This window comes from Lineus longissimus, chromosome 6 (genome assembly GCF_910592395.1).
Source record: "Lineus longissimus chromosome 6, tnLinLong1.2, whole genome shotgun sequence".
In the NCBI taxonomy this organism is placed as follows: Eukaryota; Metazoa; Nemertea; class Pilidiophora; order Heteronemertea; family Lineidae; genus Lineus; species Lineus longissimus.
The window spans coordinates 7,926,107-7,941,552 of NC_088313.1; the positions used below are offsets into that span (position 1 = coordinate 7,926,107).

The 15,446-nt window shown below is 40.9% G+C and overlaps 2 protein-coding genes across 2 annotated transcripts in view; one reads left to right on the forward strand and one right to left on the reverse strand.

Moving 5' to 3' along the window:
- Positions 1-431: 431 nt before the first annotated feature.
- Positions 432-13,232, reverse strand: LOC135489359 (fumarylacetoacetate hydrolase domain-containing protein 2-like). The gene is made up of 6 exons (XM_064774673.1): positions 12,839-13,232; positions 7,330-7,552; positions 3,186-3,245; positions 2,350-2,512; positions 1,753-1,861; positions 432-1,387 (listed from the first exon to the last, which is right to left on the reverse strand). The coding sequence occupies exons 1-6, from the start codon at positions 13,123-13,125 to the stop codon at positions 1,237-1,239; spliced, it is 993 nt and encodes a 330-aa protein (XP_064630743.1). The 5' UTR covers positions 13,126-13,232; the 3' UTR covers positions 432-1,236.
- A 278-nt stretch (positions 13,233-13,510) lies between these two features.
- The window catches only part of LOC135489001 (lipase maturation factor 1-like), a 48,703-nt gene continuing 46,767 nt past the window's right edge, over positions 13,511-15,446 (forward strand). The window contains exon 1 of the mRNA XM_064774063.1: positions 13,511-13,727. Coding sequence (XP_064630133.1) covers positions 13,517-13,727 — 211 coding nt within the window. The 5' untranslated portion in view covers positions 13,511-13,516. The remainder of the gene's footprint in view (positions 13,728-15,446) is intronic.

Genomic DNA, 15,446 nt, shown 5'->3' on the forward strand with positions numbered 1-15,446 from the left:
TTTAAACCTAACACTTATGAATCTTCACTTTGTCCTGCCATTTTTATCAACACAAAACTTCACTCCCAAAACAACAATCAGAAAATGGCGATGTACATGCCAAACACATTTTGTTATTTGATGGCGATCTTGTCATTTGAATGATAGCGCCAAACCGATGGACAAATTCTGCATGGTAAAAGTTTCTATGTGGTACCACAGGCCTTTTTTTCTGGGGGGGATGTGGTTGAAAGGAATTTTTGAATGGAATAAAACAGTGGGACAGGATGTAAATGCCAATTTGAGGTTGGTTTAATAAAGTCAAGCAACTGTGAAAATGAAATGATATGCAACATTTCTCAACATCTAGGAGCAAACTTCAGTTCCAATAATTGGAGTAATTGATAACTATTATAAATACAAGAATGTTAAACTTTTCCTCTGAAAATTTCTTATTTAATTTTGGAAGAACTGAACAGAAATATTTTCATTGCCAGCGCACCTCACTGACTTGGCCTCCATACTCCATAAAAATCTATTCCAGGTAAAGGAGATACCAATCGTCAACGAAATCAATTCAGTAAAATTCAGAATTTCCTGTATGTGCAAGTAAAATGTCTCTTTACAATGAATAGAACGTTCATATAAATTGCCTGTTTATGCAAAAAATCGCACTAATTGCCTCTACTTAGACTTCAGGAATGATTGCCAACTGGCAAAGGGAGGGTGGAAAAGAATGTCAACAAGTCTATTACATAGCACCATTCATAAGACTCTCCTCAACTTCTTTGTTAGGTATAGCACCATGATTCAGTGCCCAGAAACAGTTAAAGTCCCAAAGGATTAATTATTCTTAGACTAATAATGATGAAAGGGCCGATTCTGCACTTATAAATCAAGGGACAATAATAGCACATACAACATTTTAAATACAAAAATAATACAACCCATTTACCAAATAATAGCGTTGAATGTGTGATTGATGTCCCCATCAAAATGCACCAGTACCACAGGTCGTCTACATGCACCCAGCTCTTTTCATCAGTTTAGAATACACATAAAACAATCCAAAATGAAATGTAGAAGTAGCAGAATACTGCCATCATATCTGGCGTACGTATGTAATGAATGGGGGCGGAGCCTCACACCTTGTATTCGAGATTTTAGAGTATTTCAATTTTTAGTGACATTTTCGCAATATCCAGAGTCCCTTCTCATCCAGTTTTCAAGTAAAATTGTTTAGGGCCATCTGAAACTTCATACAATCTTATTGATCAATGTCCCAATTTCATCTATCTCTGTTTCAAAAATGTCACCTCGTTTCAAAAACTCGGGTGGATCTCTTGTGAAGCCAACGCCAGAGGGAGTCCCAGTCAGAATGATGTCTCCCGGTTTTAGTGTCAGGAACCTAAAATGGAAAAGGTGCATTTTTTACCATCAAAACATCAAGCCAGTGTAAAGAAGGGGGCGACAAGGACATATAGACTTCTGGACTACTTTCGCATGAGATATGTTTTTTTTTTCCAACCAGAGTCGCCTCCACCAGAACTGTGACTTCTCAAATCATTGAACTGCAATAAACAATACACTGGAACGGGGTGCCTGATATTCACAAGTCATGTCCAGAACTGCCTCGAAGCACTGGTGAAAATCACTAACAGAGTTCAGCGTTGGTGTGGTAATACTACAATCGGCAGCACATAATGGAAAGCAGGGGCACTAATCCTCTTGGCCAGGTAAACCCCAGGCCCAAGTAGTCCCTTTAATACAAACTTTGATATATGAGCCAATAGCCTTGGTGTCTTGAAGATCAAGTCGCTTGTATTGCTGTCCTGTTTTGTTACACCATTCACACGACATCTTAAGCCAAGATTATGGGGATCTGAAAAATTAACATTTGTATTAGCTAGCTGGTTTGAGTCATCTGGAACATGTGTGCGGAATGCCAGGTGGCTAGAATTAGGTCTGCTGTCTTATGATTTTTTTGCCAAACTACTCTGGGCAACCCGGTATGTGACAAAGCTGACAAACACCTGGCGAAGGGAACTTGACACTAAGAGGGACATAAAGACCATGGGTCATTATTGGAAGAACTGGAGAGGATTGCCACGGACAAAAAGACGGTGAGGGAAAGTTGTTGGCAGCCTATGCTTTCAGAGCAATGAAGGGCGTAGGGAAAGAAGGTATAATTCATTCATCTGTTAAAACTAAAATTTCATGCCTATGTCACCAAAAGAAAGGGCTTAAATCCACTGAGAAAGAATTTCTGTTTGAAATTGTAGGCCTACAGAGCCATTTTGCGACGTGACAGAGTCTTGCAACGTTAAACACCAGCAACCAACAGTCACCACCTACACTGATTCAACTCACCTGAAAGTGATTCTTTAGTGACAATTGCTGGTCCAAGGGGGCAGTATGTATCAAATGTTTTTGATAACAACCATTGTCGGCCATTCCTTTTCATTTGCCATTCCCGAGCACTCACATCATTGCAGACTGTATATCCTACAACATGGTCCATGGCGTCTGACTCCTGAAAAGGTAATATCAACAATCATGAATTTTCACCATCATCATCATGCAGGTTTTATGACGGTTTTCCGGTCTTTGACGGCTCAACGTTTCAACAGTTTAAATAGTGCGCATGAGGTGGTATTGATTCATGCATTAGGGCAGACTTAAATGCAATAAGGAATTTTGAATAACTACTGTAACCCGAAAATGTTTGGCGAACGTCTTTTGATTTTGTAGTCTAGGCGATCTGCTTTGATAAACTGTTGAAGGGAGTTGGCAGGAGAGGAACATCGTGCTGGCCAGGTACCGTCACGTCCAGGCATAAAATATTGGGAATTATTTGTCAGGTAAAAACATTATTTCCTCCAAGGCTTAACACTGGACTAAAACCATTCAATGGGAACAAGTTAATGTGATAATCTGAGGGATATGGAATCATACTGGAGATAAACCATTTAATGGAAACTCAAGTTAATGTAGTCATCTGAGGGATGAATTAATATTGGAGATAAACTAGAGTTCACATTGAATAGTTTAACTCTAGGACCCCTTAACAAATCCTACAGGGGATAAAATTTACCCGCACATATGCGGACGTGACAGTCTATTGTCCAAAAATTCTCCTGCATATATACGAGCGTGACAGTGAACTGGTTTTAAGATCTACATTTCTAGTTCTACCAGTACGGTACCTTTATATTTTTACCAGCCTTTCCAATGACGATTCCCAATTCTACTTCCCAGTCCATTTCCTGAAAGGAAAATGGTGTTGAAACTAATACAAAAATACTAGACATGTGAATAGTTTCTTTGAATGAAAAAGCCATGGGCCATTGTGCTCACCATATAGATATTTGGTGATTAGGAATTCATGCTGGTTAAGAAACATAGTGTATCAGTCAAATCACGTTGACTCCCATTTGACTCGATTTAGGTCTCCACGCATCGACTCATTCCACATGGAACGATGCACTAGTAAGGCATTTGCTGGAGCTAGGAACTACCCCTTGATGTCATGGTGCTGGTGTCGATTTTTCCGAGGTCAGGCTGATGGCACTTGATGATCTCGCAACTGTGCTGATAAATGGAAAAGACGTTGCCTCCTAATAGCGGGCCGACAAGAACTCCGGACCGGCCGGGGAAGCGCACTGTGCATGTTGCTCGAGCGAAACCCGCTTTTAATACAGAGCGACGCTCTGATTCGGCGCCTTTTTCCCTGTCACTAACACCCGACAGTTTATTGTCTATATGGGGCCTAGGTGGGAATAACTGGGTCCAACATTTGCCCACTTGGGACCAACATAAAGTACCCATGCACCTGCCTATAGGTCCCATAAATTTTGCTATCTGCTATCGTCAGATGTCTGTCGATTTATAATTTCTTGGGAATACATGGCACACAATTTTAACAGCAAAAGAAGACATCATTTCAAATTTTTATTCAAGTCTGTTGAAGTAAATGTGATTCTGCCAATTCTTCTGAAACTATTGGAGTTCAAACCAAAAACTTTACATTTGTTGTTTATTAGCTTAATATCTGTTATAGTTACACACCTTTCTGTTGATGAAGAAAATACCTTTACAATAGTAACATGTTTGGTTGAGTACAGTAAGCAGGTTTTCTTCTAAAAAAATCAAAAAGGCTCTGAAATTCGCCTTGGTTTTCAGATCAAATTGCTGAAACAAATTACAGGCTGAAAGAGTTAAATGTAAAATGATCGTCTTCGAAAGTGAAGGTACTGGTTGAATTACCTGCACAATAAAATATGCGCTTGCTAGAGATACCGGACCCGTATCCCTAGGTCAGAATGCAAAGGTACGGGAGTTCTTCTGCGCATGCGCACACAATCCCCGTATCTCTAGCCACAGGTGGCAAGTTTTATTCCTACGGCATTTCTCCCGTACCTTTTTCCATAGTGTGCTATGATGAGTACTGAACTATAGCCTGTTTTAGTAACTTATATTTTTGAATACAACGGTAGATATTTCTAGTATTTATTGCCCGTGTACGTGACAAGACTAAAAAGTAAAATCATGAAATGTCGTGGAAAATCTTACAAGTCTAACACTGAGCTATAAGATATGGAAAAGATTTTTTAATAACAAATGAAGCAATATTATCACAAAATTTAGAAGAAAAATCATGGGCAGAAAATTTAAAAAGTGACCATCGTGGGGTTTCGAACCAGGGATGCAGGGGTCTGAGACATGCCGTATCCACTAGGCCATGGCACCATTTGTGACAGATACAGGCCTAAACGTGTGGACCTTTGATTTAATGTTTCTTCATTTGAAATACTCTTCAGAAGAATTTTCACATTCTCCAAGTGTATTAAAAATTAGTTGTTTAAATTGTTTTTAGACGTGCGCATTGTCTGACACTGTGGCCTTAGAGTTTTAATTTTAAGCTGTGACCCGCGTACTTGGCACAGTTGAGGGAAAAAAAAAATTTTTGGGCATGCGCAGAAGACCTCCCCCGTACCTTTAGCATTCTGACCTCAACCCGTATGATCCATATTATAGCACACGTAAGATACCAAAGCATATGTAGTTGGCAACAATATCAGATGGTAAAAATGGCGGACTATCAACCAAAAACACCGTCCCGAGACGATATTGAGAAAGGAGATGGGTATGTTGACCTGCCGATACTTCAAAGATATGGCCAACATGTCTGGCTAATCATCTCAGATGTTCGTTAGAGGTGGGGACAGCTAGCTCGCCAGTTTGAACGCCCGCAGCTGCGAGTCACCATCCACGTAAATAAATTGCTGCTGAATTTCATCAAAAATTCTGACAAAATGGGCATTTATCAGCTTATTTGTGCTCCCAAACCCGTTCCTTCGCCATCAGCAGATCACATGGTAACACACACTAACATGAATGATGCCTCATTCATAATACAAGGGCCTGCATGACCGTATTTCAAATTTTTTGTTTTGACCACGAATCATCTGGTGAGGCTACGGCAATTAGCCATCTTGAGGTTGTGTTAGAATTTCCAAAGGTCATACGGCTTTCATTGATGCAGGAGCACGCTAAGGAGCCAAACTGCCTGAGCAAAGATGGTTCTGTTTATTAGGAGAGAGAAAGGACTTCATTTAGAAACCATCAACAACCAACTGTTTGAGTTGTATATGTGGCAAGCAATTTGAATCAACCAAAATTGGATTTTTTATGCGCAGAAAAATTTTTTTGCCAAAAATAGTCTAGTTCGTCTGATTTGATGAATGAAACAAACGGCTTGCAATGGTTGTGGAGAATAAACTTGCAAAAAACTAGCATAAAATTCCGTAGTTTTTGATATTTCATTTCATGGAGATTCCACATTGGAACGGTATGAGCATATTCGACCATAATACATCTATTCTATTCTGAACTCAAGTCGCTGAGCTATTGAAGGTCATTGCCTTTATTGAACCATGTACCATAATAATCCGTCAGAATAGATTAGGGCTGGACTCTCAAGGGTGACATTTCCTCCTACTACACTGACTGAGTAGGCTTTCATTAACTGGATGTATGTTCTTCTGTCCCATGTACGTAGCTGCATCACTGTATGGTAGTCTAGTGCTTGCTGTCAAATGAACGAGGTCAGTATCATGATTGAATGATAATGTGTACTGTACAGTACATAATTTGAAAATGCGTTAGTGAGAAAACTTTACCAACGTTGAAGCCACCAAATCATCAGCAAAACACTGTATGATTATGTATTATCACTGTATGTGCCTCATCGGATGATACGTCAAATGCGTGTGGTCAATACAAAGATAGTTGATATCCATGTAATCGGTGTAGCAAATATTTACTGTGTAAATTGTGACTCGCATCTGAATACATTCAAACTGGCGACCTGGATGTTCCCGCTTCTAACTACCACCTAAAATGATTTGTCAGACATGTTGGCCACATCCTGGAAGCATCGGTAGGTCAACCTACCCATCTCCTTTCTCAATATCTTCAAATGTCTGCATCGGGACGGTGATTATGGCCTATTGTCGGCCATTTTGACCGTCTGATATTGTTGGCAACTTTTTATGCTTTGGTATCTTACGTATGCTATGATATTGATCATACAGGGTGGACCTAGCGATACGGCTCCCATACCTCTAGACAGTGCGATAAAATAAGAAAACCAAACTAGTGGTTTTTAGAGTGGAAATATCACATGAGTGGTTGTCTTGGCCAGGAAACCAATGAGACTGCATGCATTCGAGTGTCGCTTTCTGTTTATCACATGCCACTACTGCGATTTTTTGAGGGATTTGTAGCTCGAATAATCGCAAATTTCACTCCCATAAATTCAACACCAAAAGTACACCTTGCGACACAATGACGTGAAATCCACGGCCGCAATGACGTGATGATGTTACTACAACAGCAACAAAGACGTACCCCCGACCCTCGTGGTCAAGACCTCAACAATGACGCGTGGTCAAGACCTCAACAATGACGCGTGTCGTCACAGATTCTGTTCACCGTTTCACAGAGTTCACCCGTGTGATCCGTCCATGTGATCTGGGAAAATATCACACTGCTGGGTGGCAGGCTTGACAACACACAGAAACAATCGAATAAAGATGTTTTGCCAAGTCTGAAATCGGTTTTGATGGTGTTTGACCGAAAGATCATCAATGATCTAGGATTTGGTATGATTTTCTGCCACAATTTATATCAGATTTGATTTTGAGACAGGTTTTTGCAAAACCTCGATGACGTCTTGGCATGTGATAAAACTATGTATTGCTCATACCAAAATAAGGACACTGGAAAAAGAATATTGTAATTTCATGAACAAATCAAGTTAATTTTGAAAAAGATCGTGAAATTTACCTCGGTTTCATCATTGTAAATAATATCATCAAACGGTCCAGCGATTGCATTTGCAAACTTGCCACTAACTATTGGTTCCCTTGGCTGTTTTACATTCTGTTCCTCACAGTGGCCTGCATAGTTCATACCAATTATAAAGATTTTCTCAGGATTTGTGATTGGAGGGAGAAGTTTTAAGTCGGTTCTTTTCACAACAGTTTTTTCACTTGCACTTGAAACAGCTCTGAAAGAGAAGGTACACTATATTATATACAACAGGTATGACACACTTTGATAGGCATCAGTTCGAATTACTTCATGTAGGTGTTTTTGTCGGTATCAGGCTGTTTCGCTACATTGCCAGTTCGCTACAAGTCGTTTCGCTACATGTGGCGGTCGTTTCGCTACATGGATGTAGTCATTATTTTTACTCTATTTTACCCTTGTTCGGTTGTTGGTCAAATAGGACCTGAGTTAATTATTTTGTTACAACATGTATGGTGCTGGCTTGTGGTGGACGCCATCAAGAGACTTGTTTACAAACACAGTTTATTTTAGGCCTATGCACTTACCTTCTTACGTAAGTGCATAGGTTCATTTTCTATCAGTTTTCTTATACTCGCCCCATTCGTATACACAGCTGTGGTGTGAGAAGACCGGGAGGACGTTTGCTCCTGTGTTTTTTATTCGTGTTCAAGGATCCGAACTTTGAGTATTTCTATTACGTTCTTTCCACGACTGATGGAAAGAAAGATTTACTGTGTGTCTCGAGCTTTGACAATTCTTTAATTCGTAACTATGCATAGAGCCAAGCACGTGTGTGCATAGACCATACATTTTGGCTACATTTCGTAGCACTGCTTACATCGTTCGTAACAAGTGTCTGTGGCGGCCACAAGGAGCACCTTTACATGTAACCTTTATACGCAACGTTTTACGTGGATATACGTCGGATATCTGTACTTCCTGTTTGCGCAATCGTGACTTGTCTTTTGTCACTCACTTCCGGTACCGGGCTTGCACTTTTTCTGTGACGTCATCGACATGTACATGACTGTGTTTCTACGTTCTACGAGTACATAACTGTGTTTCTACGAGTTGGAGCTTCTTTGGATATGTGTTTCTCAACCAGATTGACTGACTGATGTGTTTGTGCAAGTGTCATTCATAGCAGAGAGCTCTACATTGCCACCATATAGACCATTACCTAAGTTGCTTATGTAAATAAAGTGTGTTTGTGTATTTGTGTAAAACAGCTTCAGGGTTTGTGTTTCTTCTGGTAATTTAGTAGTGTTTTTTCATGTAGCTATGGTACAACCCTACTATAATTCCCGGTGGTGACTACAAATTTATTATAGCACAGTTTGCGCTTCAAAGACATATCTTTAAGGCATGGGACGATTACAGCGACGGGGAGATAACGACAGAACAGTTGTTGAGAGTTTGTTCGCACTTGAATGGACCAGTAACCTCATAGACATCCATTCGCGTTGGCTCGCTCAATTACGTACTTATTATTGATTGACAGGGGTCATTCAAACGCACTCCAACGCAGATTTGGAGGCCTTCGCGTTGGCTCGCTCATTTGTCCGCATTCGTATTATTTATTTGACATCCCCCCCCCCCACTCAGCACTTCCACGCATTCGCTCATTCAACTCTGCACTAAGTGCAGACGGGGGTCTCGGTCAAACTCTTTTTTCCCTTTTTATTCTTTCTGAACCACTGATTACAAAAATGGGCCTAAGCGACTAGCGCATTTTTTTCCGACTGACACTCTTAGAACCTTGGAACCTTTTTTTCTAAGAGTGGTGAGTAACCCCCTTATTTTATAAGACTGGTGGTGTCACCTCCTCGTGGTCAGTCTCGGTAATGCGTTGCTATTATGCACGTAGCTAACGACACCGACTTTTCAAGCAACGGGTATAAATTCAAAGCGATTCCTGGAACTTTAACGGCATGGCTTTAATTGCAATGTCCGACTTGTCATAATCGTGTTGTTGTTAATTAGCCACCATGGAACCCACGTCTCTTTGATGTCTCTTGCTTTTTAAATCCCTGGTGAGGCCAATCCTGGAGTATGGTGGACCGGCGTGGTCACCCTTACCTTCACCAGGGGGATCCCCAAACCACTAGGGGACATCAATATAAGCTCAGATTGTTAATTAGCCACCATGGAACCCACGTCTCTTTGATGTCTCTTGCTTTTTAAATCCCTGGTGAGGCCAATCCTGGAGTATGGTGGACCGGCGTGGTCACCCTTACCTTCACCAGGGGGGTCCCCAAACCACTAGGGGACATCAATATAAGCTCAGATTGTTAATTAGCCACCATGGAACCCACGTCTCTTTGATGTCTCTTGCTTTTTAAATCCCTGGTGAGGCCAATCCTGGAGTATGGTGGACCGGCGTGGTCACCCTTACCTTCACCAGGGGGGTCCCCAAACCACTAGGGGACATCAATATAAGCTCAGACATACCCGGCCAAGGTCAAACGTCAGGAAAAATGCTTTCATGGTGAGAACCGTGAGGGGTTGGAATTCGCTGCCAGGCTGGGTCGTAAATGCCAACAACGCTGTCGCATTCAAGAGAGGCTTGGACAGATTCTGGGCCCAAGACCCGTAGTGTTTCATAATTAAAACTGCCAGTATTACTTTTGTAAATAAGTGTGGAGGACTTTGAATTGGTAGACATTTGTTACGTTTTTATTTCGTTTTTTTTGGAACGAGCAGAACATTTCCGAGTTTTTGTTTCAAACTTTTGTCATGCACCCGCGCACTTAGCCCGTTCAAACTGCATGCGGCAAAAATCAAATTTGAATCTGTAATTGTACTATACTCGAGCATTTTTTCCCTAAATTCACAACAAATATGTAGCCCGGAGTTTAGCACAAACTTGAAAAAATAATGACTATATCCATGTAGCGAAACGACCTACGATGTAGCGAAACGACCTACATCCATGTAGCGAAACGACTCCACCCATGTAGCGAAACGTCCTCCATGTAGCGAAACGACCGTACCCATCTTGTAGCGAAACGACTCCACCCATGTAGCGAAACGACCTACCATGTAGCGAAACGACCGCCACATGTAGCGAAACGACTTGTAGCGAACTGGCAATGTAGCGAAACGACAGTAAACCGTATTTTTGTCGACCTTAGATTCAGATTAAGGTCAGCTTGGATATTTGATTGTAACACTGTTATTTGTAGACTTCACAAATGCGGGCCCCAGAAAGTGTTTTTCAAAGGGGCCTGGACGACATCAACTGATAAACTCGAATGAAACAGGGTCAATGTGCTCACCGTATAAATATTTGGTGGTTAGGAATTCATCCTGGTTAAGAAACATGCTACATGCATAGTATATAGGTCAAACCAAAGTTAGTATGACATGTGATGTATCACTGCTTGGAGTACCTACCATAAAAATATCATCGATAAGCGACATATAGTCCTTTTTACCTTTTTTCGTTTTGGCCTCGTGATGGCCAAGTTGAGAATAAGATCGGATCCAAATTCGGTTTCCGAGGTTGGCAGTATCTAAAACCATACCCACATACCCATATGCCAATTTTTTCCAGGTTGGGCAATCCAATGACGGTTTAAGTATTGTTAAAGGAAAAAAATCTGTCGATATTTCCACCGGATGTGGTACGCAAATGGGAATATCTTCGGGTACCAAATTTAAAGTTCATAGCTTTAGCGGTTAAGAAAGGTGCCATAGTTACACTCAAATGGCCAGTTTACGCCATTTGACCTATGTAACCTTGAAAAGTAGGGCAAATACAAAACCCGCAGGATATGTGATGTATCCTAGCAAAGAGAACCTACCTTAAAAGTTTAATCGAAAACGAGTCGCTCATAAGAGAGATATCACATTTTTTAAGGTTTCCAATTCTAGCCCCCTGGTGGCCAAATCAAGAATCACAGCGGATCGAAATTCGATGTCAGAGGTTACATGACATAGGGAGTCATCTGTACCAAATTTCAAGTTCATAGCTTTAGCAGTTAAGAAACGTGCCATAGTTACACTCAAACGGCCGCCATTTGACCTCTGTGACCTTGAAAATTAGGTAAAAAAAACAACAAACCGTATGATATGTGATGTGTCCTTGCTAGGAGAACCTACCATAAAAATGTTATCGAAAACGAGTCACTCATAAGAGAGATATCACACTTTTTAGGTTTCACCTCTGGCTCCCTGGTTGCCAAGTCAAGAAACAGACCGACCGAAATTTAATCTCTGAGGTCATTTGACCTAGGGGTACATACAAGATTTCAAGTCAGTAACACCAGCGGTGACGCAACATGCTGCTATTAGTATTAACTAACGGCGATGCCGATAGCGAACTTTGACCTCTGTGACCTTGAAAAGTCAAATCAAAAACCCAAGTTATGTTTCAAGTACCCTTATGAGATGCATCTACGGTAACAATTTCATGATCTATATGGTAGACAAGCAGTCAAATTGCGCTAATTTTCAATTTGAAAGAAGGTCTTGCCTAGGGATACCCACACACAAAGTATTCACCTTCTATAGGTCAAGTGGTTAAGAAACATGCAACTCTTTTGTCAAAAGTTAATGACGGACGACGGGAGTCTCAGCGTGTCCGAATAAAGAAATGTTTTCCAATAAAGACTCGTCCAGATCTGGTATAGGCTGCTCATCTTACTCTTGTCATTCATGGCACTGCAAATAGTGCGAGTGCTGAAGCTCCTGTCCTGACAGGGACACCCTAGAGCCAAGAGCCAAGGGCCGCGATAACTGTTTACTTACAGGACAGATAGGCAGAGTACCGCCGAAGAGTGTCTCATTACTTGAATTGGCCAATTTCGAGAATTTGAGCAATATCATGCTGTTTTAAAACAATTTTGATTGCACTAATTTGTGCAAGGCTACATGATACGGCAGGAATGACAAACACGTGTGATTGTACCCAGTGTATGAAGTGCAGACACAATGTACACTGTACCCCCGGTACATTGGGCCATCTCATTACTTGAATTGGCCAATTTCGAGAATTTGAGCAATATCATGCTGTTTTAAAACAATTTTGATTGCACTATTTGTGCAAGGCTCCATGATACGGCAGGAATGACAAACACGTGTGATTGTACCCAGTGTATGAAGTGCAGGCACAATGTACACTGTACCCGCGGTATTTTAAAGACGGCGTAACGATAGTACGATAAATAATCCAGACATGGTAGACTGCTGACAATATCACCATCCAGGTGGCGATGTCTTAAAACTTCACAAACGGTTACAAAATAAATCAATTTTTTATCAAGTACCAACCGCCGTATAGGGTAACGTACCTTTAGGCTAGGTCGGATTCCAAAATATCATTAGCCTTAGACCTTTTCTTTGGCTCGTGGCGGCACTTGGCTCTTTAACGGAGTCTGGCTCTTGGCTCTTCTTGGCTCTCTGATTAGGGTGTGTGTCCCGTCCTGGCAGGACGACTAACGTTCAGTTTGAGTTTACTTTAGGCCTACCTAGTCCTAGGGCGGCCTAGTAGTTACCTAACCTTTCAGCTTTATCCATTGTTTCCACCCCACCTTCAAGGAATTCTCTCATGTTGTTGGGCAAGGAGGGATCAGATGCCACAAGATTGACCACATCACCTCCAAGAGATAACTCCACCCCTAAATATTGCTTTCCATCATCATGATCATGATGATCAAGTGAAGAACTGAACTGGACCAATCTCATTTTGTGATACTTCCGCAAATTACCAATTCCTATGGAACTAATATTATTCGCACGTCCACCTTTCAGTGCCAATGCACAAATGGACCGTGACAGACATAACATTATTGCCTTGGACTTTGGTGAAATTGAGATAAATTGATTATTGTTTGCCAGTCACGTCAGTTTTGTTTGCTTTCATTGCTTGTTCAAGTTTTTGACTGTTGGTCATGTTATTGTTAGTGTCGTAGATGTCCATGAAAACATGGAAAAGGGGAAAACCCCAAAAACCAGGATATTTCAGTTGGCAAAATTTCATTGTTAACTCTTTTTTTTGGAATGTACTATTGTCTAAACTATAAATTTCGTCTTCTTATGAATCGATATTGCTCTCGATGATTAAAATTTATTTCATTAATCATGCTAATTAATTTTACTGTCTTTGCTGCATTGTTGTTATTCGTACAAGCGACAGTCGCAGAACACATGCTGCAAAAACTGTAGGCTACGTTCCAAAATGGCCACATATGATGCTGCTGATGATGATGGTAGTGGTGATGGAGTTCGGCGACGTATTTTACAAAAACTAAGTACGGAAGTGAGACAAAATGAAAAAGTCGATAACGAAGAACAACTACAGCATGACCAAAATGCAAAGGTGGTGCTCGAATCGGGGTCATTTTGGCTGACCAGGATTGTTTTTCTCCGGGCAATCGGTTTCATCTATTGTGAGTAATATTATCCATGTTGGGCGAGACTTTTTTTATGGCCGAGGATACGGGTACGGCAGCCGTATCTGAACATTTTTTGGCTATTCGTACGGCAGTGATCTGAGCATGCGCAAAAGCATTCACCTCCGGTTACGTCACTGCCGTTTAGGTTTTTATAGTACGGCAGCCGTATCTGAAAATTTTTTGGCTATTCGTACGGCAGCTCGCCAAACTGCAGTTGTGGATTAAAGTGCCGCTTCGGCATCCGTTTCAGTCACTTCTCGATCGTTCGAGACCTCCGAGTATACATCTTGCAAAAGTTTACATCTTCATATATTCTTTTTGCCTTTTCAAGTTCAGTAAACGATGAAAATTCGACATTTAATTCAATTTCATATTGGGGATACGGCTGCCGTACCCGTAGTCAGTTCGTTTTTTTATTGGCCATAATGGCCGAGGATACGGGTACGGCAGCCGTATCTGAACATTTTTTGGCTATTCGTACGGCCACCTCCGGTTACGTCACTGCCGTTTAGGTTTTTATACTAGTACGGCAGCCGTATCTGAACATTTTTTGGCTATTCGTACGGCAGCTCGCCAAACTGCAGTTGTGGATTAAAGTGCCGCTTCGGCGTCCGTTTCAGGCACTTCTCGATCGTTCGAGACCTCCGAGTATACATCTTGCAAAAGTTTACATCTTCATATATTCTTTTTGCCTTTTCAAGTTCAGTAAACGATGAAAATTCGGCATTTAATTCAATTTCATATTGGGGATACGGCTGCCGTACCCGTAGTCAGTTCGTTTTTTATTAGTTGGTGCTCGGATTTTTGGAGGAATATATTTTTGAGGAGGACGAAAAAAATGTTTTTTTCCAAAGATTTCATGGTCTCGAAAAAATGATAGGATTTCTCACAGTCGAAGGGAAGGATAAAAATAAAAATTTTTCCTAAAAAAAGTTGTGCATTTTCACATATTGAACAGTCAGCAGCCAGACGAAGGTAGGATGGAAAGTACTAATTAATGACAAATGACATTTTCTTATATAAAACTAGAAACTATAATGCTATCATAACATATACAACTTACATCAAACTAGAAACTATCAAAATTTAAATGCTCATAAAAATAGAAACTATCAAAACTTAATGCTTTGGTATCCAAACATATACTATACTAGCATTGTACCCGTGGCGCAGGCAGGTTCAAATGGGCTATACCTTGAATAGATTGAATTATTTTATTTATTTTTTTTAATTATTATAAAACATTTGCAATGAAAATCTAATGCAATATCAAGGGAGCCATATCGAAGAGACAAATTAAACCAATCATTTGTCCACAGACTCGGACCTAGCTGTGGCGTGCTGTATGTGTGCATATAAAAGTATATCAGTTGGTCCGACAGAGATGATGAGGCAATGCCTCGTTCCTTAGTCAGCAATATGCGCCTTACGGAGAAGAAGGAGTACCAAGATAGGCCTTCACATGTCGGCCTCCAAATGGCTCGAACCAATTGCACTATCACTATATACTATAACTTTAAAATGCGTGCTCCTCCTACATGTAGCCAGGTCTTGGGCAAGGCACTTACTCGACAGGCAAGCTAGAAGTTCAGCACCGTGAGCAGCTCCTTGATAAGGCCATTTCAGGTTCAGCGCGCCTCTTCAGATCAAGTATTGAAAGCTGTGGTGAGCACATAAACAGACCATGGTAACCTTCATTTGAAAATCCCTTCA

Bases quoted from the DNA above. Each gene is read 5' to 3' on its own strand.
- LOC135489359 (XM_064774673.1), bottom strand. From the start codon at position 13,125: ATGTTATGTCTGTCACGGTCCATTTGTGCATTGGCACTGAAAGGTGGA. The intron at 7,553-12,838 runs GTTAGGTAACTA...CTTCTCTTTCAG, and splicing joins ACAATGGATAAAGCTGAAAG to AGCTGTTTCAAGTGCAAGTG. The intron at 3,246-7,329 runs GTAAATTTCACG...TTTTCCTTTCAG, and splicing joins TTTACAATGATGAAACCGAG to GAAATGGACTGGGAAGTAGA.